The sequence below is a fragment of the Microtus pennsylvanicus genome, chromosome 13 (genome assembly GCF_037038515.1).
Source record: "Microtus pennsylvanicus isolate mMicPen1 chromosome 13, mMicPen1.hap1, whole genome shotgun sequence".
Taxonomy (NCBI): domain Eukaryota; kingdom Metazoa; phylum Chordata; class Mammalia; order Rodentia; family Cricetidae; genus Microtus; species Microtus pennsylvanicus.
The window spans coordinates 76,226,575-76,252,539 of NC_134591.1; the positions used below are offsets into that span (position 1 = coordinate 76,226,575).

General features: G+C 47.1%; 2 protein-coding genes across 17 annotated transcripts; one reads left to right on the top strand and one right to left on the bottom strand.

Moving 5' to 3' along the window:
• Window positions 1-1,224: 1,224 nt before the first annotated feature.
• Window positions 1,225-14,716, top strand: Masp2 (MBL associated serine protease 2). 3 transcript variants are annotated; one of them, XM_075946443.1, is made up of 11 exons: window positions 1,225-1,254; window positions 1,336-1,564; window positions 1,668-1,845; window positions 2,375-2,503; window positions 4,141-4,337; window positions 4,609-4,756; window positions 5,577-5,695; window positions 9,457-9,535; window positions 11,884-12,015; window positions 12,501-12,575; window positions 13,831-14,716. In XM_075946443.1, the coding sequence occupies exons 1-11, from the start codon at window positions 1,250-1,252 to the stop codon at window positions 14,592-14,594; spliced, it is 2,055 nt and encodes a 684-aa protein (XP_075802558.1). In that variant the 5' UTR covers window positions 1,225-1,249; the 3' UTR covers window positions 14,595-14,716. The 3 variants fall into 3 exon arrangements, with proteins under 3 accessions (XP_075802558.1, XP_075802557.1, XP_075802559.1); XM_075946442.1 differs by lacking the exon at window positions 1,225-1,254 and having other exon boundaries at window positions 1,263-1,564; XM_075946444.1 differs by lacking the exons at window positions 1,225-1,254; window positions 4,141-4,337; window positions 4,609-4,756; ... (3 more) ...; window positions 12,501-12,575; window positions 13,831-14,716 and adding an exon at window positions 2,843-3,003 and having other exon boundaries at window positions 1,263-1,564.
• Tardbp (TAR DNA binding protein) lies at window positions 12,236-25,688 on the bottom strand. Of its 14 annotated transcripts, none has more exons than XR_012907530.1 (8): window positions 25,565-25,688; window positions 24,199-24,450; window positions 21,400-21,563; window positions 20,787-20,927; window positions 19,308-19,478; window positions 18,810-18,927; window positions 17,708-17,847; window positions 12,236-16,990 (listed from the first exon to the last, which is right to left on the bottom strand). XR_012907530.1 is itself a non-coding variant. In XM_075946449.1 (7 exons), the coding sequence occupies exons 2-7, from the start codon at window positions 24,434-24,436 to the stop codon at window positions 17,792-17,794; spliced, it is 888 nt and encodes a 295-aa protein (XP_075802564.1). In that variant the 5' UTR covers window positions 24,437-24,450; window positions 25,402-25,506; the 3' UTR covers window positions 17,011-17,791. The 14 variants fall into 14 exon arrangements, 7 of the variants coding, with proteins under 7 accessions (XP_075802564.1, XP_075802567.1, XP_075802566.1 ...); XR_012907528.1 differs by having other exon boundaries at window positions 18,801-18,927; XR_012907526.1 differs by having other exon boundaries at window positions 18,783-18,927.
• Between the last annotated feature and the right edge of the window lie 277 nt (window positions 25,689-25,965).

A 25,965-nucleotide genomic window follows, 5' to 3' on the forward strand; every position in this document is an offset into this window, starting at 1 on the left:
GTCTGTTTAGCTGGCCTGTTGAGGTCAGCTGGCTGGGACTAGCTGCTAAAGTCTGACCCAAGAGACTTCTCTCTCTTACTTTTAATATTTGGTTTTTCAAGACAGGATTTCTCTGTGTAGCCTTGGCTGTCCTACAACTTGCTCTGTAGATCAGATTGACCTCAAATTCAGAGAGATCTGCCTGCCTCTGTCTTCTGAGTGCTGGGATTAAAAGCATGTGCCACCATGCCTGACCAAAAAAAAATATTCTTCAAAATGCTATCCGTGGGGCTGGAAATATGGTTCAGCAATTAATAGCACTTGCTGCTCTTCCAGAGGACTCAAGTTCCGTTCCCAGTGCCCAAACTCTATGCTGCCTGTAACTCTACAGCGGATCCAATGCTCTCTATGGCCTCCAAAAGCACTGGAACACACAAGGCAGAGCGTGCGTGCGCGCACACACAAGCACATGCACACACATGCACAATCTAAAAACTTGCTGTCCTAGTGACTAATGAGAACAAGCAGACCCCAGGCTCCTCCAACAGGTCAATCAAAGGCCCATTCTTTTCTCCATAGACCAATCCTTCCCATGAGTCTCAATTTTTACTTCTACAATTGCTGGACTGCAAGGTCCTTCCCCATAGCACCCCAGAGCTAGGAGCAGGAGGATTACTACAAGTTTGAGGCCAGTCTGGTCTACACAGTGCAACATAGTCAGGGTGAGAGAGCCTCTGTCTTCAAATGAGTAACTTTCCCTGCAGACCAGCTCCAGAACCAGGAACCCAGCTCCCTGACTCCGCCCCTCTGGGCTCAGCAGTCACCAGCAGCCTCTCCCTCACCCACCACCCACCATTCATCTTCCCAGATGCAGCCGCATCTTGTCTTCTGTCCTGTGGTCCCTCTCCTCTTGGGTTCTCGGGTTTGCTCAAATCTCTTCTTTTGCCTCTCCCTGGGTTGAGGGGGCTGTCTAGGCAGTCCACGTGACTGTGGCGGAAACTTGGGCCCAATAGACCTTCCTGGTCCCACCAAATAGGACACTGAGGGTGGGTGAGGGTGGAATTGAGGATTGCTACCAGGTTGTGGCCTAGTCAAGCTTCTACCCCCGCCCCCCCAGAGCCACCTAACCTTCCTGCCTGGAAGTGAGGCAGGCAGGAGCCATGGGTGGATTCCCAGAATCCCTGGGTCTGGGAGGCTGGGGGCAGGGCCGGGTGCTGGACAAACAGATCAAAGGTGAGCCAAGCTGGGCCTGCAGAGCTGGTGGCACATCATGAGGTGGGTGAGTGAGTGACCCATGGCCTCTGGGGGAGCAGGAGGGATTAGGCCCGGTCCCTCATGTGCCTTCCCTGCCCACAGGCTACTCATCTTCCTAGGCCTGCTGTGGAGCCTGGTGACCACACTTTGGGCTTCAAAGTGGCCTGAGCCTGTATTCGGACGCCTGGCGTCCCCTGGCTTCCCAGAGACGTATGGCAACAATCAGGATCGGTCCTGGAAGCTGACTGCACCCCCTGGCTACCGCCTGCGCCTCTATTTTACCCACTTCAACCTGGAACTCTCTTACCGCTGCGAGTATGACTTTGTCAAGGTACCTGGCAGGTGACAGGGGGCACAGCTGGGGCCATGGGGCATGGCAAAGTCTGACAGGAAGGCAGGCCTGGCTCTTACCTTCCCTCCCTCTGACCCCACAGTTGAGCTCAGGGAACAAGGTGCTGGCGACACTGTGTGGCCAGGAGAGTACGGATACTGAGCAGGCACCGGGCAACGACACCTTCTACTCGCTGGGCCCTCACCTGGAGGTCACCTTCCACTCAGACTACTCCAATGAGAAGCCATTCACAGGCTTTGAGGCCTTCTATGCAACGGAGGGTGAGCACTCCCGGGCCCAGGCTGCCCATCTTGGGGTCTCTTGCCTCCCACCTCTCCTGGGGCTCTGGATTAGGTCAAACCAGCAGGAAAGGTGAGTCCTGCCATCGCCTGACGTCAGCCACCATGGGGGTGTAATGACACAGGGCCCGGTAGCTGCCAATGACATAATGATGCCCCAGCACACAGATGTCAGGTCACAAAGCGCTTGCACAGGCGTGTGGCTTCACACTTGACTGCACACTCTGGTCCCTGAAGGGACTATCTGTGTGAACTCAGGCAAGAGGCACAGCCTCTCTATACCCAGACTGCTGCTGTACGGGGTCCGTGGAACCTCGTCCACCTTGTTCGCCACTGGGTTGATTGATCACACTGTCTGGGCGGCTCTGAGTAGCCTGTCACTGGTTTAGCAAGGGTGCTGTTTGCATCTCTGCCCTAGGGCTGTGAATTGCCAAGCTGCAGCCTCCTCCCACGGGCCACCAAGGCCTGAGCTCTGTCCCATCTCATCCCCCTTGCCTGCCTGGCCCCCTAGATGTGGACGAGTGCCGAGCGTCCCTGGAAGAAGTCCCTTGTGACCATTACTGCCACAACTACCTGGGCGGCTACTACTGCTCCTGCAGAGTGGGCTACATTCTCCACCAGAACAAACACACCTGCTCAGGTGAGGGGGTGGGCTACCCCTCTGCACCGATTGCTCCAGCTCCCCAAGGCTCAGGAGGCTGGCCTCTTGCTCCCCTGGTAGCATGCCTGACTCCTCCCTAGCCAATCACCTCTCCCTCCTGCGTGGTTCCTGGGTAGGCTTGGCATCTCTGGCTAAGCCTGGCTCACCTTGAGCTTCCCTTCTGTCACAGACCCTCAGGGTAGGGGGGCGGCACCGGCAGGCTCAGTGCCACTGTTCCTGACCCCAGCCCTTGGATGCTTGCTTTGGCCTCCCTGTTCCTTCATCCTTTACCCTGGCCCTGCTCTCCTCAGTCTCCCTGATGCCCCCTCTCTCTTCCAGAGCAGAGCCTCTAACCTCCCTCAGCTCCAGCCTGCCCACCCCAAGGGGTCAGATGTCAGAGCGTGTCCACCCCCTGCAGCTCTGCGTGGGGCTGGAAAGGCTGCCAGCTACAGCAACCATCCGCCATGCGCACAACAACAATAAACCTGCCTCCGTCTCCACTGTGGCTGTGTGTCTCTTGTGGGGAGTGGGGGAGAGTTAGGGACAGCTGAGCCACCTGGTGCCTTCATCTTAACCCTCCTTGCCTCATAGCCTGATGGCGGGAACCTCCTCCAGGGTCCTAGGCACTTGCAAAGGGCTTGCTTTAAGTCCCTTATCCTGTGGATGGGGCGCTGAATGGCAGGGTTAGCCTAAGCTCACACAGGGAGACCGTCCTGTTACCACTTCTGAAGTTGATCTCAGGACATCTTCAGCCAGTTCTTGCTTATAGGGCAATGCAGGGTTTTGTTTCCTGACCTGGAGGAGCTTGATTCAGAACAGAGAGACCGAGGAAGGTGTCGCCAAGGGATCAGGCTAGTTACCCTGCATCCAGGGGAATCTCTCTAGCAGTAGGAAGCAGCCTCAGGGAAGGAGGGCAGTGTGGAGTCTTCACTTCCTACTAGCCATCTTACCACCCGTCTGCCCCTACCCTGAGTGGGGATGGGGGAAGAACCTCTCAAAGAGGCGGCGCCTGATCACCTACAGAGCAGCTTAGCAGCCTGAGAAAGGAGGGCAGACTGTGTGCACACTGGTGACGTAAATTTCCCTCAGCCATCCCCAGGGCCACTTCTAAGAACAGGGAAGGCCTGGGAAAAGCATTTCCAGGCTGTTCCCTAGGATCCAGGGCTCTGGGCTGGTTGGGAGCCCCCTTGTGGACACGCTTGGGAACTGTGAGGTGGGCACTGGAATGATTCGGAAGCAGGGAAAAGCCCTGACTGAGTTCAAGGGGCGGCCTCCTTCCTTTCCCTGAATTCCTAAGGCCCCTGGGGATGTGGGCTGCCTCCTCTCTCCAGGGCCCACTTCCTTCTGGCCAAGCCTCCCTTCCTTTGCTCTCCACCAGCTGGTACTCTGACCCTGGGGTAGGAGCTTGGGCCCTGGCAAACTATCCCTGCCGCTACCCTTCTTCAGCTAACGCCCGAGGGCAACAGAGTTCCTTTCTGTCCTTGGGCATCGTCTAGGGTGGAGTCTGTGTCCCCTCCTGCCTCTGCGGTTTATCAAGAGCTGGGCCTTGGCCAAGCCCAGGACATAGGTGTCCCTGGTGTTTCCCCATTCTCGAGTGCTGTCCCTGGTTCGAGCTATCCTGTCTTCTCTTCTCCCAGCCCTATGTTCAGGCCAGGTGTTCACTGGGAGGTCTGGGGAGCTCAGTAGCCCTGAATACCCACAGCCGTACCCCAAACTCACCAGCTGCACCTACAGCATCCGCCTGGAGGAGGGCTTCAGGGTCATCGTGGACTTCGTGGAGTCCTTCGATGTGGAGATGCACCCCGAGATCCAGTGCCCCTATGACTCCCTCAAGGTCTGATTCTTACACCCTTCCCTTGTTGTGTTCCCTTGTTGTGCCCCCCCAACAACCCTCCATTTCTTCCAACTATTGGCCCCCTGTTTTCTGTCCCCCCAGCGAGTCCCTTCCAACCTTTCTGTGAGGGATCTAAGCCAGCTGTGGCTTCCGCATGAAGAACGGGGTACCACCCTGTTGTGCCAGCCTGCCCCAGCCACTTTCAGTTGGTGCGCTTCCCTCTAACACAGGCCAGACCCCTGCAGCAAGTCCTAGGGTTTTCTTTGTTCAGATCCAAACGGAGAAGAGGGAATACGGCCCATTTTGTGGGAAGACCTTGCCCCGCAGGATTGAAACGAACAGCAACAACGTGACCATCACGTTTGCCACTGATGATTCGGGGAACCACACAGGCTGGAAGATACGCTACACAAGCACAGGTGAGCAAGCGGCTCGGGCGCAGGCAGCAAAGGGAACGGTTTCTGTCCCTTGTGCGGCATCAGCAGACTACATAGCACTGGACTCTTTCCTGGCCAGGCCAAGAAAGGGAGCCCAGATGGGGCAGCGTGGCCTGTCACATGACGTTCCATGACAGACGGAGTGATAGCAATCGTCTCGTTCCTTCCCTCTATCCCTTCACCCAGGCAACCATTTTCCTGGGCAACCTCCCTCAGTTCTGGTATTTTGAGATAGTGTCTAACTCTGTGGGTCAGAGGCCCCTAAACTTGTCTTATAGCAAAACAGCCCTTAAACTCGGATCTTCCTGCCTCTGCCCAAGAGCTGAGATTCCAGGTCCATGCTTCCCTCTGTCTTGGCCCCATCAGGAGCCACCCACCCACTCACCTGTTCCCTTCCGCATCTGTACTCACTTTGTAATTTGAGGCTGGCTTTGAACTCAGAGATCCATCTGCCTTTGCCTCCAGAGTGCTGAGATTAAAGGTGTGTGTGCTGCCAGCCCCGGCTCCTGGTTACCTTTTTTCTTTCCTCTTTTTTATTTTTATTTTATTTATTTACTTTTGTGATTTTTCTTTTTTGAGATAGGATTTCTCTTTGTAGCGCTGGCTGTTCTGGAACTTGTTCTATAGACCAGGCTGGCCTTAAACTCACAAAGATCTGCCTGCCTCTGCCTCCCGAGTGCTGGGATTAAACGCGAGCGCCACCACTGCCTGGCTTGTATTTAATTTATAACCAAGACTGCAGATTGCTAAATTCAGTCCTGGCTGTTACAGACGTCAAAAATAAACCTGTTCCTCTGCACAGCTCAGCCCTGCCCTGATCCAACGGCGCCACCTAATGGTCACATTTCACCCGTGCAAGCCAAGTACATCCTGAAGGACAGCTTTTCCGTCTTCTGCAAGCCTGGCTTTGAGCTTCTCCAAGTGAGTCACTAAAAACCTGAGTGCCTATGATCATGGTGCCTTTGAAATTCGAGATGAAAATGGGAAGTGTGCCGGGCAGTGGTGGTGCATGCCTTTAATCCCAGCACTCGGGAGGCAGAGGCAGAACTCTGTGAGTTCGAGGCCAGCCTAGTCTACAAGAGCTAGTAGACAGGCTCCAAAGCTACAAAGAAACCCTGTCTCGAAAAAAAAAAAAAAAGAAAAAAATGGGAAGTGCTTACGTATGCAGAAAACAATCAGAGTAGTAGTAAGTTTGCAGCAAAGAGGAATAGGAGAATCTTTTTGGGGGACCATGGTGTGTGTGGAGGGGAATCCTGCCTTTCATTTTTATTTTGAGGCAGTTTTTGCCTAAAACAATGTCGTCCAGGCTGGCCTCAAGTTCAAATTCTTTCTGCTTCATGCTGGGCGTTGGTGGCACACACCTTTAATCCCAGCATTTGGAAGGCAGAGGTAGGCAGATCTCTGTGAGTTTGAGGCCAGCCTGGTTTACAGAGCAAGTTCTACAATAGGCTCTAAAACTACACAGGGAACCCTGTCTCCAAACAAACAAACAAACAAACAAAAAGCCCAACCTTCCTGCCTCAGCCTCCTGAGTGCTGGGATGATTAGCATACGCTCGTGTGGCGCTACAAGCAGTCGTACCTTTTAAAAGTAATTACTTTTTTTTCCAATTGTTTTTTAAAAAGCATGTGCCACCACTGCACAGCCTGTTTCCGATTTTTTGTTTGTTGTTTAATTTATGTGCATTGATATTTTGCCTGCATAGGTCTATGTGTGTGTCAGATCCCCTGGAACTGGAGTTAAAGACAGGTGCAAGCTGCCATGTGGGTGCTGGGAATTAAACCCAGGATCCTCTGAAGAGCAGCTGGTGCTCTTAACCACTGAGCTGCCACGCTAGCCCTTTCTGCTTGTTTTTCTGAGACAGGTTTCTCTTTGTAGTGCCGGATACCCTGGAAGTCACTCTGTAGACCAGGCTGGCCTCCAACTCACATAGACCTGCTAGCCTCTGCCTCCCAGGTGCTGGGATTAAAGGCGTGTACCACCACTGCCTGGCTCGGCAGTCACTTCTTGAGACAATGGCTCAAGATGTAGACCAGACTGGCCAAGTGCTCTTTGGCTTCCTGCTTCAGCCTCTCCAGTGCTGGGATTATAGGTGTACATGGTCACACCTGGCAGAGGGTTCTACTTCTGGTGCTGAGGCCTGACTCTCACACTAAGTATGCTGTCTGCGTCACGGCCTGCACAGCCCACAGCCTTGTCTGCTGTGAAGCCTCTTTTTAGAGAAAGAACTTCTATTCATCTGCACAATGCAGCAGCTCTCTGGAAAGGGGCTGAGACAACAGAAAGGGGTGCGCGCACCTTGCCCCACGAGCTCTGCAGAGCTCCTGTTAAATTAAGTCTTCCCTGGTCAGCTGACAACCTTTCTGGGGAACAGCCCCTGGCCCCACAAAGCTTAGACAGCCCTGGAAAGAGTACATTCTGCAAAGTTATAAATAGTGCTCACTGTTAAGGGAGAGGGAAGATAATTTTAAAAACTGCTTAGTGCATTGCTTCGGGACACAGGTAAGAGATTAACTCATCTTCACTGTGTTCTTCAAAATTGTCACTGAATCCCAGTGGCAAAAAGCAATAACCCTGGAGTGACAGCTAGGGATGGAGTCCAGTCTGTGGAGGGGCAAACTGGAGAAAGCCCCACCTTGCAAAACTCTTGGTCAGGCTCTTCCACTGTTTCTTAAGTGCAAGATCACAAATTTGTTCAACTGTTTTGAAACAGTTTTATGTAGCGTAGGCTGGCCTTGAACTTGCTCTGTAGCTGAGGATAGTCTTGTCCTGTCCTGGTCTTCTTGCTTCTACTTTACCAGTGCTGGGATTAATGCATGTTCCATCACGCCCAGTGTATGTGTTGCTTTGGACCCAACCCAGGACTTCGAAGATGCTAGTAAAGCATTCTATACATCCTGTGTTTATTTTTTTTTTATTTTTTTTTTTTAAACTTTTTATTTAACTTTATTATGTTCGTTGGTGTGAAGGTGTCAGATCTCATGGAACTGCATTTTCAGACAGTTGTGAGCTGCCATGTGGGTGCTGGGAATCGAACCCGGGTCCTCTGGAAGAGCAGTCAGTGCTCTTAACCGCTGAGCCATCTCTCCAGCCCCCATCCTGTGTTTATTATTTAACTGAAAAAAATGTATATTCTTTGAAACATTATAGCTTTTGCAAATGGCACCCTCTTCCCTTAATGCATACTTTCCCTTTCTCTGGACTATGTAGACCAGGCTGGTTTCAAACTCAAGAGATCCGCATGCCTTGGATTAAAGGTTGTTCCACCACACTTGGCTCAGTGGTTGATATTACTTCAGGGACATGTCTTGTCTTGGATTAAAGGTGTGTTCAGCTTAATGTTTGACTTTAGTAACTGACCTCTGCAGTTTTTCACAAACATTTATGGAGGGGGTTGGGCAGAGTTAAGACAAGGTTTCTCTGTGTAGCCCTGACTTGTCCTGAAACTTGATTTGTAGACCACGCTGGCCTTGAACTGAGAGATCTGTCTGTCTCTGCCTCCTTGAGCACTGGGGTCACTGGCACTACCACCATGCCAGGCTCCTTTTGAAAAAAACATTTATTTGTGTGGCTTCATACACGTTAGTGTTTAGAGGCCAGTTCTCCTTTTACCATGCAGATTACAGGTCTCAAATTCAGGGTTGTCAGGCTTGGCAGCTAATCTTATCCGCTGAGCCATCTCACTGGCCCTGACCCCGTCTGGCACTTAGTATAAATAAATGGCGGAAGAGCCTAGAGAGATGATTGAACACATTAGTTGTTCTTACCGAGGACTGGCATTTAGTTCCGAGCACCTACGTGGTGGCTCACAACCTCACTAACTTGTTTCAAGGGGTCCAAGGCCACCTTCTGTCCTCTATAGACATCTGGCACATCAGTGGTACGCCAAACACTCAAACCCATAAAACAAATCTAAACTCTTTAATTTTTGCCAGGTGATGGTGGCACACGCCTTTAATCCAAGCACTTGGGAGGTGGAGGCAGAGGCAGGTGGATCTCTGTGAGTTCAAGGCTAGCCTGGTCTACAAGAGCTACTTCCAGGAAGGCTCCAAAGCTACAGAGAAACCCTTTCTCGAAAACCAAAACCAAAATTTCTTTTAAATGTGTGATTGTGTACACCTTTAATCCCAGCACTCAGGAGGCAGAAGTAGGTGGATCTCTGTGAATTAAAAAAATCAGTCTGGCCTGGCAGTGGTGGCACACACCTTTAATCCCAGAACTCGGGAGGCAGGGGCAGGTGGATCTCTGTGAGTTCGGGGCCAGCCTGGTCTACAGAGCTAATTACAGGACAGGCTCCAAAGTTACAGAAAAACCCTATCTCGAAAAACCAAAGAAACCCAGCCTGGTCTTGGTCTACACAGTTCCAGGACAGCAGGGCTTCATAAAAATAAATGGTGGAAGGGGCAGGGTGCTAACCCCTCCAGAGGAAGGGATGAGAGGGGAGCACTGACAGGAACTCTGGCCAGATGAGTTCTAGGGTGCATTGGGAAGCAGTCTATATGTAAGAATTGCAGCAGTTATTAGTGCGTACAATGCCACCACGGACTAGGTGACATAAACCAGCAGAGCTGTTGGCAGCAAATGTGCACATGAAACAAGGCCTCCCACAGTTACTGCTCTCACTTGAGGTTTGAGGGAGGGACCTGTTAACAAGGAGCTCATTTTCTGAATTTTCTCTTCAGGGTTCTGTGTCCTTAAAATCATTCTCTGCTGTCTGTCAGAAAGATGGATCCTGGGACCGGCCAATACCAGAGTGCAGCAGTACGGTCATATGGTGACAAGCCCCTTCCCTTGCTACCACCTGTACCGTTTCTGTGTTGTCCCTTCATGTGTACACATGAGAATGCACATGTAGAGTTAGAGCAGTGCTTCTCAACCTCCCTAGCGCTGCGGCCCTTTAATACAGTCCCTCGTGTGGTACCCACAGACCATAATTTTCATTGCTATGCTATAACTGTAATTTTACTACTGTTATGTTTTTCTTTCTTTTTTTTTTTTTTTCGAGACAGGGTTTCTCTGTGGCTTTGGAGCCTGTCCTGGAACTAGCTCTGTAGACCAGGCTGGTCTCGAACTCACAGAGATCCGCCTGCCTCTGCCTCCCGAGTGCTGGGATTAAAGGCGTGCGCCACCACCGCCCGGCCTTACTACTGTTATGAAATTAATGTTTTCCATTGGTCTATAGGCAACCTGAGAAAGGGTTCTTCAACCCCAAAGGGGCCAGGACCCATATGTTGAGAACCACTGGGTTACGGGCTGCCTGGCATTCTCTATAAATCCCCACCCCCTCATCTTACTTAGGGAGCAAGTACACTGACATCTTTGGTTTACCTGGGTGCTGAGGACCTATGCCTGTACAGAAAGCACGCTCCCCAGCCCACCACTAATCACTCTGTGACTTGTCATTCCCACCTCCCCTGCCAAATGAATCATTTACTAGGGCACAAATTCTAGATTTCCTTCTACTCAAGTCTATGGGCCAAGAGGAACCGAAGTACTGAGGAAAGGCAGAGTTCTCTGAAGTAATTCAGAGTGTAAGAAGTGTAAAATGAGGCTCTTGCAGACCAAAGAAATGTAGGGAACCATCTGAGCCTCGTAATTCCTATCGCCCTACAGAAGTGTGATGCTGCTGAGTAGGCCTCTCCTGTTCTTTTTTCTTTCCTTTTTTTGTTTTTCAAGACACGATTTCAGGGGCTGGAGAGATGGCTCAGAGGTTAAGAGCATTGACTGCTCTTCCAAAGGTCCTGAGTTCAATTCCCAGCAACCACATGGTGGCTCACAACCATCTGTAATGAGGTCTGGTGCCCTCTTCTGGCCTTCAGGCATACACACAGACAGAACATTGTATACATAATAAATAAATAAATATTAAAAAAAAAAAGGACACGATTTCACTGTTTAGCTCTGGCTGTCCTGGAACTAGTTCTGTTGACCTTACCTGTCTCTATCTCCCCGAGTGCTGAGATTAAAGGTGTTTGCTATCACCCCCCCACTCCCCCTCTGTGGGCACACACAGGCACGCTGTAAGTGCAGGATGAGGACAGTTCTGCAGTGTGCACACCTACCACACACATACAGGGATAATGGCACATTCCCATTTTGAAAACTAAGAAATTTCTCAAGAATCACACACTCTTAGTACTCTCTCATTACAAGAGTCCACATATTTGAAAACAAACTTCAAGGTTTGAGAGAGTATCTGGGCAACCAGTGGTCTGGGTCCTGCTACTGCTTGTAGTTCTAGACACAGAAGCTATTTCACCTGTGGCACGGCAGAGCCATGGCTGCTGCTCTTCCAGAAAACCCAGGTTCAGTTCCCGGCATCCACCTAACTCCAGCTTCAGGGCTTCTGACACCCTCACATATACCTTACAAACATGCAGACAAAATGCCAGCGAGAGGCCAGGCAGTGGTGGCACATGTTAATCCCAGCACTTGGGAAGCAGAGGCTGGTGGATTGAGTTTGAGGCTAGCCTGGTCTACAGAGCAAGTTCCAGGACAGGCTCCAAAGCTACAGAGAAACCCCATCTTTTTTTTGGAGACAAGTTTCTCTGTAGCTTTGGTGCCAGTCCCGGAACTAGCTCTTGTAGACCAGGCTGCCTATGCCTCCTGAGTGTTGGGATTAAAGGCGTGCGCCACCACTGCCTGGCAAGAAACCCCATCTTGAAAAATAAAACTGTGCCAGGCAGTAGTGGCAGCACACCTTTAATCCCAGTACTTTTGAGGCAGAGGACACAGCAACTTCTAGGACAGCCAGGGCTATGTATAGAGACACTGTCTCAAGCACCCCCCGCCCCTGTATAACTGTAAAGAGGACCTTTAGTCCACTGGTTTATGTCACACAATAACACTGGCTTTTCTTCCGTGTTCTCCTGTAGACCATTTCTTTTGTAGGAGCTATGTAACTCTCAGTGTTTCTGAATTCCCTTCTCTGGAGAGCTCACCCACTCCTCTCCGGAAGTCCCTTCAGTTAGCATTACCAAACTGAAGCTATTCTTGCCATGCACTATGTAGAGGAAATAGAGGCCAGCACAAGGCCCACTTGGCTCTCCATATGTACTCCACCAATCCATAAACAAAGGGGTTCTTCTTCCCTACTGTTTCTTTACTAGTTGTTGACTGTGGTCCTCCCGATGACCTACCCAATGGCCACATGAAATACATCACAGGCCCTGAAGTGACCACCTACAAGGCTGTCATCCAATACAGCTGTGAAGAGCCTTTCTACACAATGAGCAGTGATGGTAAGTACTTTCTTCAAGGAGGGGCGGGTGGTACTTGGAACTTGAGTCCTTAAGGTTGAATATAAACTTGAGGCAGACTTTTTGGCTAAGGGAGACAAAGGATTAAAAGGCCTTTCTCCCTCGTGCTAAGTGAAATATTACAGTTGAAGTGACTTTAATGTCAATTTGCAAGAATCTGAAAACAGATCTTATCTAGTAAATGACTACCACAAACACACAATATATTCCAAATGGTTTAATTTAACAAGTCAAAAACCTTATCATTAAGCACTTGAGATCTTGATACATATTCAAGTTACACATCTAAAAGGTTTCCACTTTGCAAGCAAACATGGTAATGCAGACAGCTATTTATGAAATCATGTAAAATGGTTATTCACACACCTCTCCCCACCATGGATGCTCAAGAATCAACATTTTTCAAGGGGTTATTCAAGCAAATGACAACCACAGTTAAACATTTTTGCTTTTCCAACGATTTGCAGGTAAATATGTGTGTGAAGCTGATGGATTCTGGATGAGCTCCAAAGGAGAAAAATCCCTCCCGGTTTGCAAGCCTGGTAATGGACGCATTTATAAAAGAGAATCACAGCTGACACAGAGTAGATGGAAGATAACAGGCAGACAGGGGGCTCAGAGGCTGGCTTAGGCCAACATAACTCCCAAGCGTGTTCTCATTACCCCTCTGCAAACAGAGGCTGCTAGCTGCACCACTCATTTGACTATTTTTGACCTTATGATTAGGCAAGCGTAAAAAATTAAATGATTTTTTAAATTATCTAAAACGATTTATACACTTATAAACACGAATTCTTGCTGAGTTACTTTTCTTCTCTGTAAAAGTGCTATTAAAACCCAAAGCTAATAACTTCATTATTTCCCTAAGCAATTGTTTTCAACATATACGTTTTCCAACATTAATGCAATTTGCCTTTTAATAGTATTTAATTTTTTTAAACCAGAATTGGCTCCAATAATAATAGTTGAGAATGCTTTTAAAAAAATTTAAAGGTAATAATACACTCATTACCCCCATGTTAGCTGGTTTAAATTAGTTTTCTAACCCTGTATTTGGTTTACATGCTGCTTCTAAGTTTTAATCAAAGTACAAGACCACAATAAGAAACATGTGCTGCATTCCTGAGTAATTAGCTTGCAACAGAGACACTGCAAACTTAATGTTTGGATGATTCAACTAGACCAGAAACACAAATTTTAGAACCAGAAGCATCTTGGCCATTGCTGCTACATTATGATTTACTACATTTTTACATTCAAAGGCAACAGTAATTTTGCAAACCATAACCTTAATTCCTGCCTTCCCAGAGTTCCTAATGAACTCAGAGGTAAAGCAAGCAATGCAGAGTCCTGACCTTTCGCCTGTATGTGGCGCTCATGTCTTTGTTCACACAACTCCCGTCCGTATTGTCTACAGCTTCCCTCATCTGTTTTCATAAAGCAAAACATAAGAATCTGTGAAATCTTACTGATCCTGAGGAGCTAAGCACCAGATAAGGACTATCAAGTGAAACTAGAACAGCCTCACTTAGACGGGCGGTGGTGGCGCACGCCTTTAATCCCAGCACTCAGGAGGCAGAGGCAGGCGGATCTCTGTGAGTTCGAGGCCAGCCTGGTCTACAAGAGCTAGTTCCAGGACAGGCACCAAAGCTACAGAGAAACCCTGTCTCGAAAAACCAAAAAAAGAAAAAAAAGAAAAAGAACAGCCTCACTTGCCTAACAGAGAGGATGCCTACCTATCCACCAATCCACGGGACAGAACTACTGACACTCAACTTGCTTTTGCTCTTTCCTCAGTCTGTGGGCTGTCCACACTCTCTACAAGAGGCCGCATATTTGGAGGGCAGCTCGCAAAGACTGGTGACTTTCCTTGGCAAGTCTTACTACTGGGTGAGACCATAGCAGCAGGGGCTCTTTTACACGACAACTGGATCCTAACAGCTGCTCATGCTGTGTATGGGCTAGCAGAGGACGCGTCTTCCCTGGACATTCGTATGGGTATCCTCAAAAGGCTCTCACCTCATTACACCCAAGCCTGGCCGGAGGCTGTCTTTATACATGAAGGTTACAATCACAATGCTGGTTTTGACAATGACATAGCACTGATTAAACTCAAGAACAAAGTCACCATCAATGGAAGTGTCATGCCTGTTTGCCTGCCAACAAAAGAAGCTGCATCCTTAATGAGGACAGATACCATTGGAACTGTGGCTGGCTGGGGCTTAACCCAGAAGGGGTTTCTTGCTAGAAACCTAATGTTTGTGGACATACCAATTGTCGACCATCAAAAATGCACTTCTGCATACGCAAAGAAGCTCTACCCAGGAGGAAGGGTAACCGCTAACATGCTCTGTGCTGGCTTACAAACTGGTGGCAAGGACAGTTGCAGAGGTGACAGTGGGGGGGCATTAGTGTTTCTAGATAATAAAACACAGCGATGGTTTGTGGGAGGAATAGTTTCCTGGGGTTCCATTAATTGTGGGGAGGCAGATCAGTATGGGGTCTATACCAAAGTCATAAACTATATTTCCTGGATTCAGAACATAATGAGTAACTTCTAACTTGTATGCCTCCAATCTGTGAATTATTCTTACAAGTACCTGGAAAGGCTCTTAGCAGTAACAGAACCCAAGGAGCATCAATGGCCCACCTTAAACTAAACCGGATTAAACTGTTACACGCACTTGCCAATGTCAACTTTGTCGATTCATGGTGTTCAATACAATGTTTTTTTTTTTTTACCAACCCTGCACACAAACCTACCATGTCGTGTTCAATTCTCTACAATCTATTGGCTGTTCCCTTTTTGAACAACTAAAGGCTTGCTGTTGATTTTCATAATCAATGGGTTCATGTTCTAGGCTGGCCTTAAAACTCTAATGTAGCAGACAACCCAACCTCTTTCTTTTGCTCCTACCAGCCAAATGCTTAGGGATTAAAGGTGTATGCCACCACACCTCACTTTTATCTGGTGCTGACAATTAAACCTGGGTTTTGGATATGCGAGCTTGGTAAGCCAACTAAGATAACATTCTGAATCCTGCTCCACCCACCCTAACCCTTGAGACAGCCTTAGTAGCCAGCCAGACCGACCTCAAATTTACAATTCTGCTTCAGCCTCACAAGTGCTGGGTATTAAAGTGTATGCCACTATATCTGGACTGTTCTTAAGTGAGCATGATTTGGGCACAGATGACCCAAACAGATCACAGATAGCACACCAGCAGAAAACTGCACACAGTGAACTTATGTAACAAAAACGATGGTAACTCACAAAGCAACTGCTACTCTCCCACTAAGATGCTGCCTTAATCTTAAAATGTCACATTTGATTGTACTTGGCTCTTCCAATGAGTTCTGAGACAGTATCACTATGGAGCAACAGCTAGCCCACAACTCTGAAGTGTATGCCTCAACTTCTGGGATTAAAGGCATGTGCCACCACACCCAGCTGGAGACTCACATTTTTAATGGATGAAAATGCTATATTGCACCTTCCCTCAGAAGTCACTGTTAAAACTTTCTGGCATTTTTGTCATGAAAAATGTTTTTTTTCCAGTAAGACTCCAGACACTAAACTGTTGGTGGCAAGAAAACTTTTTATTCAACTGCGGTTCAAAGATTGTTTAAGAATGAATGCATTTTGATAACCAAATAGATTTTCAAAACCAAATTTTTGCCAAGTAGTTTATTTCTAAAACTTCATGTAGGGCAAATAACTATCTACAGCTACATCATACCATAAACATATTAAAAGGCTACTCAACATTGAAAGCCTTCTAGATGACCAGTAACTCTTTAACAGGTGCAAACAAGGGATCAAAACCATGCCATCGACAAGTAACTTACCCCAGGACTCCTGGACGGCTTGCCAGTTTAGTCTTTGGAGGTCCCCGAAAACCATTTTAATGTTACCATGTTACTGCTGCTGAGTAATAGTGCAAGTGCTAAAATGCAAAATTCAGATGTACAGGGTTTGGAAATCATGCAGATTTAGATGCAGAGAAAAAAATTTACAATAACTCAAGATCCTTTTACAGAGGATACTTAATAATGAAACACCGTGTTCACAAGTCTAGAGGATATAAAATTTCAAAACACGCAATTTGCAAAATGACAAGCCTATTTATCATCATCTATTTAGGTAAGGGCAGTGGGGAAACTACCAACAAAAATGGTCACATCTTTCCAGCTAGAAAAGGAGTTCCCCAGTTCTCAGTAGTTACAGGAAAGTACAACAATCAAGGTATTATTGCTTTTACATTCTTAACAATGCATTGTGAGAGTCTAATCTGATTTTGTGAGCACTGTCACTTCATGCCCCTACAGCCCAGAGGGGACAAGCCCATCTCACTTAAAGACTGCCACAGATAGACAACCCACCCTACTAGTTCTTAAAGCTATCAGGCTTCTGAATGGATTTCAGGCACATGGTTTCTTCTACTTCATCCCTATTGCAATTAATTCCACTTTTAAATCCCCCAGAATGATGTTTATCATCTCTTCTTTCCCATTGATATGCTCTGCTACAAAGCATTTGGAAACAACTGTTTTGCCCCCTCCCAAATAGTATTTTTAGAAGGCATGAGTTCCCAACGGAGACTTATACAGCCATGTCAATAGAAAAATCACTCAAATGCACAGAGGCACTCAGAACAAGCTGGAGGGTAACTGCTTACCATTTTAGGTTCTGTCACCCAGACTTATGAAAAACTAGATTAAAAACAGAGTAACCCATGGAAAAACTTTCACTTTGGACAATGCAAGAACAAATAGCAATTAAGTCTGGGTATCAGGTGTCAATGCATGACAGGTGATGAATCCATTTGACTTGAGACAACTTTTCAAATAAGTTTATTTGAAGCAAAATAAACTACTGCCAAGAAACTTTATGAAAGTTCCATCTCAAAAGGGTCAAAAAGGGGAATTAACTGCTATGAATTCTTTGCATTCAGGGCTGCAAAACAAAGACACATATTATTTAAATCAGTTTTATTTAAGAATTTCCAACAATGACAACTCTTATAAAAAGCATCCAAGCACAGGACACAGAACTGCAGCAAACAGCATTCTTATGTTAGCTAACAGACATGAGAACGTCCACCCTCTTTGAGACACCTGAGCTCACTGGTGAACTCTGCTTCCAAGTTCTCCTGCAAAGCACACCACAAGCTCAGTCCATGTTCGCAGCCCATCAGCTTCAGTTCACGTGCCCACACTTCCAGCTCAGTAGCAGAGGAGAACACACATACAGCATTCACAGCAGTTGACAGAGGGGAGGGAAGTACAAGTATTTCACTGAACACATTCAACTAAAGTGGGTTTTCTAAGAACAAAACTCAAAGTCTTCCAACAGATGTGGATGTCCTTTGATGCGAAACATTCGTACGTTTATTTGCTATCATTGCTCTCTGCACACTCTCTCACCAAAGCCACAGGATTGAGTGACACATCTCTCCAAGTTAAAAAATATCCATTTTGCACCACCAAGTCTCTGCACGCGCTCTCTCCTTTCCTCGCTCATACTAGCCTTTCATGCCTCGGCACCACCATCAATCCCACACAAGGTTTCAAAAGTTCAAACAGCCTTCTGGTTCCATATCACAGCCTTGCGTTCATAGCGTTGATACGACTCCATGAAATAAAGAGTAGCGGATAAAAATGGAACACCCACCGTCAAAGACGCAGCCTGTGCAGCGTGATGACGAATTCTTGGATGAGAAAGCATGTAGACAGAAGTATTCCTATGGCAGAATATTTACAGCACTACTTTCAATGAAGTGCTTCTTCCATAAACATTTGAAATGAGATGAACTGCAGAGATTAAATGAAGGCTTCATATTGTACTTTCGTATATGAAGGAAGACAAGTGTTAAAAACAAAACCAAAAGAACCAAACACCATGACATCATGATCTCCCAAATGGAGATATTCCTAAGGAAAAAATTCATAGGGTGGGATTCAAATTAAAATGAGAAAAGAATGTAGTTCTAACCAATGGTTTCTATACTGAACATGCAAAGAATCCATTTAACAAGTCCAATGACAGAATATTACAGAGAAACCTTCTGAGATCAATTGTAGTGTTGGTTTACCAATTAGGCAAACAGCAGTTCACTTTCACCCACTCAGTATTTTAACCCTTTATATAACAAAACTTATAAAATTCATTTAGCTTTTCCTCTTTTTCTAAAGAAAAATGTCAAAAATACTGCTGAATATACTCCACACTGAACAAACCAATCTGAAAATTTTTAGTACATATGTATTTTACAATATACTTACCATGAGTTTAGAAAAATTTGAATCCCACCATTCTATACCTACCTACCTACCAACCGACCACCCCTCCCCCAGCACTGCCTACATTCCCCAGCCAGAGGATTTAGAATCCATGCTTGAGCCAAAACCGCCATTAAAACCACTGCCTGACCCTGCATTTGATGCTGACCCCCAACCAAGAGGGGCACCAGAATTAGAACCACTATAGGAATTATTCCCTGAACCAAATGTTTGATTTGGCTCCCTTTGCATGCTGCCCTGGCTTTGGTTATTACCAGATGGACCTGACTGGTTCTGTTGGCTGGCTAACATGCCCATCATACCCCAACTGCTCTGCAATGCTGCCTGAGCTGCAGCCATCATCGCTGGATTAATGCTAAAAGCTCCGAAGTTCATTCCTCCACCCATATTGCCACCCTGGTTATTTCCCAAGCCAGCTCCACCCCCTCTACTGTTACCAAACCCACCCTGATTCCCAAAGCCACCTGGATTACCACCAAATCTTCCACTTCTTTCTAACTGTCTATTGCTATTATGCTTAGGTTCAGCATTGGATATATGCACGCTGATTCCTTTAATGATCAAATCCTCTCCACAAAGAGACTGGGCAACCTATAAGAAATAAGGAATGTAAATGGTGATTAAACCAACTCACGTACCAACTCAGCAATACAATACCAAATCTTAGTATAACCCATCTAAGTAGAAGGAAAATAAGCAATGATTGCTAGTTTCACTTTGGCAACATCTGTAACTAAAATATGTGTAACAGCCCCAAAGCTCACATAATGAAAAACATCGGAAGAGCATCTTACTGCTATCTAAACCCATACACTCTACTCTGAAAATGTGACAATCAGCTGGAACAAGTCACTTTTATCATTTTGAGTGCTGGAGACTGAGCTTAGCACCTACTGTATCATGCTGGGCACATACAGTAGCCCCAAACCAGATACATTCCCAGCCCTGAAACGTATTAAGAAGAAAAATACCTTATCATCTGCAAAGGTAACAAAGGCAAAAGCCCTGAATGGTTTGGGAATGAAGACATCTACTACTTCTCCATACTGACAGAAAAATTGTTGAAGCTCTTCAGCAGTCATATCCTCTGTACAACGCCCAACAAACACCTTTCTGCTTCTCAAAGGTTCATCTGGGCTTTGCTGGTCAAAAGAAAGGAACATCAGAAATAAATATATAAGGCATACTTCCCCTTTCTTTGGTGTTTTGCCCCCCCCCCCCCCGCCCCAGACAAAGTCTGTGTATCCTTCGTTGGCCTGTGCCTCTGGGTGCTGGGATTAAAGGTGTGTGACAAGATTTACGGCCCCTTGTGGGGGGTGGGGGAAAGGCATGCTTTGCCTTCCTGTATCTATGTTTACCAGGTCTGGTGCCCTTTTAGGACAGAAGGGATTGGATCACTCAAAACTGTAGTTAGTTGCTGCTGCTGTGCAGGTGCTGAAAACTGAACCAATACCTTTCCAAAAATAATTACTAATTAAGTTCTCAACCTCACCTCCTTGGGATTTTAAGACAGCTCCATGTACCCCAGGATGGCCCTCAGCTTGATATGTAAGTGAGGACAACCTGAATTACAGGAATGCAACATCATGCCCAGCTTTAATTTCCTTCACACACGAGACCATTATGTGCACATTCGGGATAGAGGTTGATGCTACTCATCTTTCTTAGTCATTCTCCACCTTTTTTTTTGAGTCTGGGTCTCCCACTGAACTTTTATTTTTCTAGACTGGTAGCTGGTAGCTCCATGGATCACCTGCCTCTCCCTCTGCAGGGGTAGGATTACAAGCACATGCTATCACAACCCGTTCTTTAAAAAAACAAAAAATGTGGGTTCTTGGTAGAAGTAGCAAAGGTCTCAAGAATCAGGTAGTGGTTTAACCTCAGCACTCAAGAGGCAGAGAGGCAGGCTGACCTGAGTTTGAGGCCAGCCTGGTCTATAGAATGAGCTCCAGAACAGCCAGGGCCAAACAGAGAAGAAACCCGTCTGAGAAAAACAAACAAAAAGCAAAAAAAAAAAAAGCCCGCCTGGCGGTGGTGGCACACGCCTTTAATCCCAGCACTGGGAAGGTAGAGGTAGGCGGATATCTGTGAGTTAGAGACCAGCCTAGTCTACAAGAACTAGTTCCAGGACAGGTTCCAAAGCCACAGAGAAACCCTGTCTCGGAAAAAACAAACAAAACCACAAAAAAACAAACAAAAAAACCCCAAATCAAACCAAACCAAAAATCCCCCTCCCAAACAAACAATCCTAGTACTCGGGAGAGGCAAGCAGGGAGATCTGAGTTCACAGCCAGCCTGATATACACAGTACACAGCAAGTTCCAGGACAGCCAAGGTTACACAGTTGAAAGGCTAAAACTTTCCTTGCCATGTTTCCAAATGCATTTAATATTTTAAGGTCTTTTAAGAAAAGATTCTCCAAGCATACAGGAAAACAAAGAGCAAAATACCTTAGAATTGGGAAGTTTACAGTCACACCATCGTCCATCTATCATATGTCGTTGTGACATTACTTTCACTTGGGTTTCATATTCCGTAAACCGAACAAAGCCAAACCCTTTTGAGTGACCAGTTTTAAGATCTTTCTTGACCTAAGAAAGGACGATTGAAATTTATTCTACTAATACCACACATAAACAAATCAGAGATCACATAAAACTCTGAATGGCTTCAACTGAATGAAGCAGCACATTAAAGTCAATAGAGCTCAAGGCAAAGTCAACAGCAGAAAATCAGAGAACAGTAGAGAATGACTAACTTGGACTCTAATAATGTTTAGAATGAGCACAAAGAAGATCTAATATAACCTATTTCCTTTAAACTAGTAGCTATCAAGCTTCCTAATGCTGCAACCTTTAATACAGGTCCTCATGCTATGGTGACCCCACACATAATTATTTTTGTTGCTACTTCGTAACTATTAATTTTGTTACTGTTATGACCTATACAAACAGCATAAAGAGGGGATGGGGTTTGGGGGGGTGAGTGGGAGGGAAGTGGAAATTTTGAATGGTATTATTTATAAAGCAACAACAACAAAAGCAATTAGCTAGTTAAGTTTACCTGAACCATAAGAACCTCTCCAAAAGTGCTGAAATAGTCTTTAAGATCTTGTTCTGTTGTTTTCCAGGGGAGACCCAACACTATTAGATCAGATGTTTTCTGGACTGCTCTTTTCACCTTCACTGCTGAGGAAGCATCTGTCTCATCCATTTTTCTTTTGTTATCTAAACAAGGCAAACAGAAACCCATATTTAGCAGTTTAAAAAAAAAAAGGCAGGTGGATCTCTGTGTTTGAGACCAGCCTGGTCTATCTAACAACAAAATACAATGAACCAACAAGACCAGATCTATAAACAGTGAAGAGACTGGAAAACTTGTATCCTTCTTAGGACAGAATGTAGCTTAAGAGGCTGGAGTATTTTTCTGGTGCAAATTAGAGGAATCTCAATTCTAGTTTGGTATTATCTTTTTGAAAATTGATTCGTGTACATTTGAGAAAGTGCCGAGTATACCATTTGTAAGCAGTTTCTGGCCTTCTGTCTTGTTATTCCTGGGGAAGGCTGCACCCCACAGAAATCAGCTACCAGAGGTAGACAGGTGGCCTGGCTTGCTGAGAGTTGTCTTTACTGCATTTATCAGCTATCTATCTCCCTGGCCTAGTTTTGAATAATCTAAGATTATAAAACCAACTGCATGTTCTCCTCAAAACCGGTATCTACATAAACAAAATTCTACTTCATTTTCATTTTGTGGCATTAAATTTATCTGACTAATCCAAGGGATCAAACACCCTCTTGGGATGCACATGGTGTAAAAAACAAAAAACTCCCCAAAAAACAATAAAAAACCTTACAAAACCCACATACATACTTTTAAATATATTAAAAAAGAGAAAACTAGCAACTTTTAGTTCCACGTGTAAATTTGGGTGCTTTCTGTCTTATCCAAACATGCAGTGATACTGTTTACATATGCCACCAAAACTGGTCTTAAAGAATCCTCTTTCTGGTCGGGCAGTGGTAACAAATGCCTTTAATCCCAGCACTCGGGTCTCTGTGTGTTCAAGGTCAGCCTGGTCTACAAGAGCTAGTTCCAGGACAGGCTCCAAAGCCACAGAGAAATCCTGTGGTGGTGGGCCACAAGAACCCTCTTTCCTCATCCTTCCTGCAGTTATTATTGGCTGTACGTCACCTCAAAGGCCAGACAAGCACTTTACTACGCTCTAGCTCCAGCTCCCGTCCATTTAGACACAGTATTCTACCATGTCTCCACAGCGCTCTTCAAATGGTGGTGGTACATATGTGCCTTTAATCTCAGGACCTGGGAGGCAGAGGCAGGCAGATTTCTGTGAGTTCGAAGTCAGCCTGGTCTACAAAAAGCTATTTCCAGGACAGGCCCCAAAGCTACAGAGAAATACTCTCGGAAACCCCCTTCCCCCGAAATTGAGTTTCTCCTGCTTGAGCTTCTTAACCTTCAATTTCGAGTGTGTGCCACCCCCAAACAACACCAAGTGTCCTTTTAATTTTTTTTTTTGTTTTTACAATTTTGAGATCTTCATATTACAGATTTGAAGATCACTGTGAGGACACAGTGAAATATAAAGTAGTAGAGTGTTTTCTTTCTCTGTGTTACAGCCCTGGCTATTCTGGAACTCACTCTGTAGACCAGGATGCCTCTGCCTCCTGAGTGCCAGGATTAAACGTGTGTGCTACCACTGCCCAGCAGATCCTCCTTAATGTCTTAGACAAATATTAGTCTTTGCATATTGAACAATTTGTGGACTGACCTCAGTTGTTTGAGATGTCTTGCTATATACAATCAGGCTCAGCTGTAACTATGTAGCCCAGACTGGCTTCAAAGTCACGATCTTTCTGCCTCATACCCCCTGCTGATGCTGGGATTACAGGTATGTGTGGCACTTTGTTGCAATATCATTATACTAAAAGTAACAACGTACCAATTCCCAGGCAATCATCCTCTTTTGAAGACAGGGTCTCTGTTTATCCCTGGCTGTCTCAAACTCAAGAGATTGACTCCCCTCAGCTTTCGAGTGCTTGAGTCAAAGCTGTGTGACATGAGGCCTGGCTTTCTCATAAGAGGCAGGGAAAATAAGACCACAACCTTAAAATCAAGGTAGTTCTGTACTAAATCAAGATTTGGGCCACTGCAACTGTGGCTTCTCTGAGGAGGGGAAAAGAGAGGTTAATTTAAACAGGGGAGCAAGAGGCTAAAAGCACCTGCCGCTCTTGCAGAGCTAAGGGCTTGGTTCTCAGCAACCACATGGCAGCTCACAACCATTCAACGTCCCCTTCAGATGGTTGGATGCCCTTTTTGCATCAGGCACACACAGTGCAGAAATTTGAGAAAGCCGGGCCTGGTGGCACATACCTTTGATCCCAGTTACAGACAGTTGTAAGCTGCCCTGTGGATGCTGGGAATTGAATCTGGGTTCTCTTAAGAGCCATTGTTCTTAACCAGAGTCATCACTCCATCCCAAGGCACTTTGTTTTAACAGCCTAAATTTAGCATCAGATTGGCAATAACTGTTCCAACAGCTTAACATTTAAGTAGATACTCCTATAAAAAAATAGCCCTACAATTCCAATCATCACTATTTAGACTAGGGACCTTTCAGAGTAGTCTAAGCAAAGTTTAAAAGAACTGGATTGTAGAAGACATTTGCCACAAAGGCCAAGTCCCGGGGACAGAGCCTAACAGTCCTTGCATGGCAAACATGAAGCCCTGGACATCACAGCGGCACCACTCCTCATTCCCCCACACAAATAATCTACAATTTAGGATGGCATACAAGCCTAACTGTAGTCAGCCATAAGGCAAAAAACAAAACGAGTAACAAACCTTTCGGATAGTTGACAACGTACACCAGATTTCCCCATCCGGCATCCGGGGCATGCAGGATTCCTTCCACCAGCCGAACACCCCGCATACACTGAGACACGGGATTCCGGTAGCGCAGGCCGCATGCCCCTGGAAACTGGGCTGTAACTGTGGACAACAACACTGTACCATCGTCTTCTGATGGTATCTCAATGGGCTCATCGTTCTCATCTTCTGTTACCCGAATATATTCAGACATCTTTGTCGAATTTTCTAAAGAGAGATGAATGACCAAGAGAATAATAGCAGTTATTTCTTTATATTTAGCCACCACCACTACTGTTCCCACTTCCTGAAAAGACTCTTGCCACTTGAAACCTAATGTTTCCTTTGCCATCCCCGAGAACTGAGGAAGAGTATTCTTTAGAGATAAAAAAAAAAAAAAGACTTTAAACTTTTTGTTCCCAACTCACTTATTTAATAAGTGTTTTCTCAGGGCTTACTATATGCTTGAGGTGCTAAAATTCCGGAAGTGTTACCACCTGGCTTGTTGGTTACAAAACCAGATAAAAAATAAAGGGTTAAAGAACTAATTGTTTCTGTTCCGACTTTTTTTTCTTGCAAACAGTTTTCTTACCCGGAGCGAAAACTACAGACTACAATATTTTCTGGCCATCCTGAGCTAGTTTTATTCCAAGGTCTGAGACCCTACATTGGGCCTAGCACGTGCTTTAAGCGGGTGGAAGAAATCCACAAAGAATTCCATCTGGGGCTGGCGGCGCTCGGAAACTTGAGGTCTCCTGTTCCTCATTCTCGGGAAGGGAGAGCTAAACTTGGGCGTCGAGGGCAGGAACGACAGTGGCTCCGCGATGTAGGCCACCACTTCCCAGAAGGCCCTGCGCGATGAACGACGTTAACCACCCCCCCACTCGGCCTGGGGTGGGGCCGCCGGAGTACAAGGCCCACGGTGGCACCGATTGTTCTCGGACCCCCGAAGGGGTCCGCACCGCCGAAGCCCCGGGGCCGCGCCAAACTCCCCGCCCGCACGGCCCGGCAGGCTCGGCGCCCCGCCCCGGCTGCCGCCCGCGCTAGGCCCTACCGACGCGGCGGCGCGAGGCCAGCTAGGCCCCGCTCCAGAGCGCCCTTCCCGCCGCGCAGGTAGCCTGAGACCTCCCCGCGGAGCCCCATCCGGAGCCCGCGAGCAGCCCTGGGGTCACCACTCACCGCTAGGCCGCGACCAGAAAGCACGACGAGGAAACGGCGACAGCGAGGGACCCGATCTCAGCCGAGCTACCACTTCGTGCCCACAAAATGGCGCTAGGGCCGCCTCCCGCCCCCGCCCGCCTTCGGCCGCTCCCACCCGCTTCCTGTCAGGAGGGGCGCTCACCTCGCGGAGGCTCAGGCGCTCCCTCCTCGAAGTGGCTCAGATCCTAGCGGGCGCCCGGACACGCAGAAAGGAATGGAAGGACGCGAAGAGCGGAGGGGCCGCGCCGGAGACGCCGAAGCCCGAGACACAGAGCGGCTACGCAGGCTTTAGCTTCCACCCCCACGCGACGTGGCACGTGGCTCCGTCCAACCAACCGCCGACCCCAGCAGAGCAGCTCGCGCTCACGGAAAGTGCGCGAGACTGGCGGAAGGCCGGGAAGAGCGAGGCGGGACCGGGGACGGTGGGCGGGGCTTCAAGGGAAGGGGCGGAGCCGGGGCGGGCGGGGCGCGAGAGGGTCGGGTGGGGGCGGGGAGGGAATCTCGCTGGGAACCCCGGCTCCCGGCTCTAAACTTTGCTGGTCT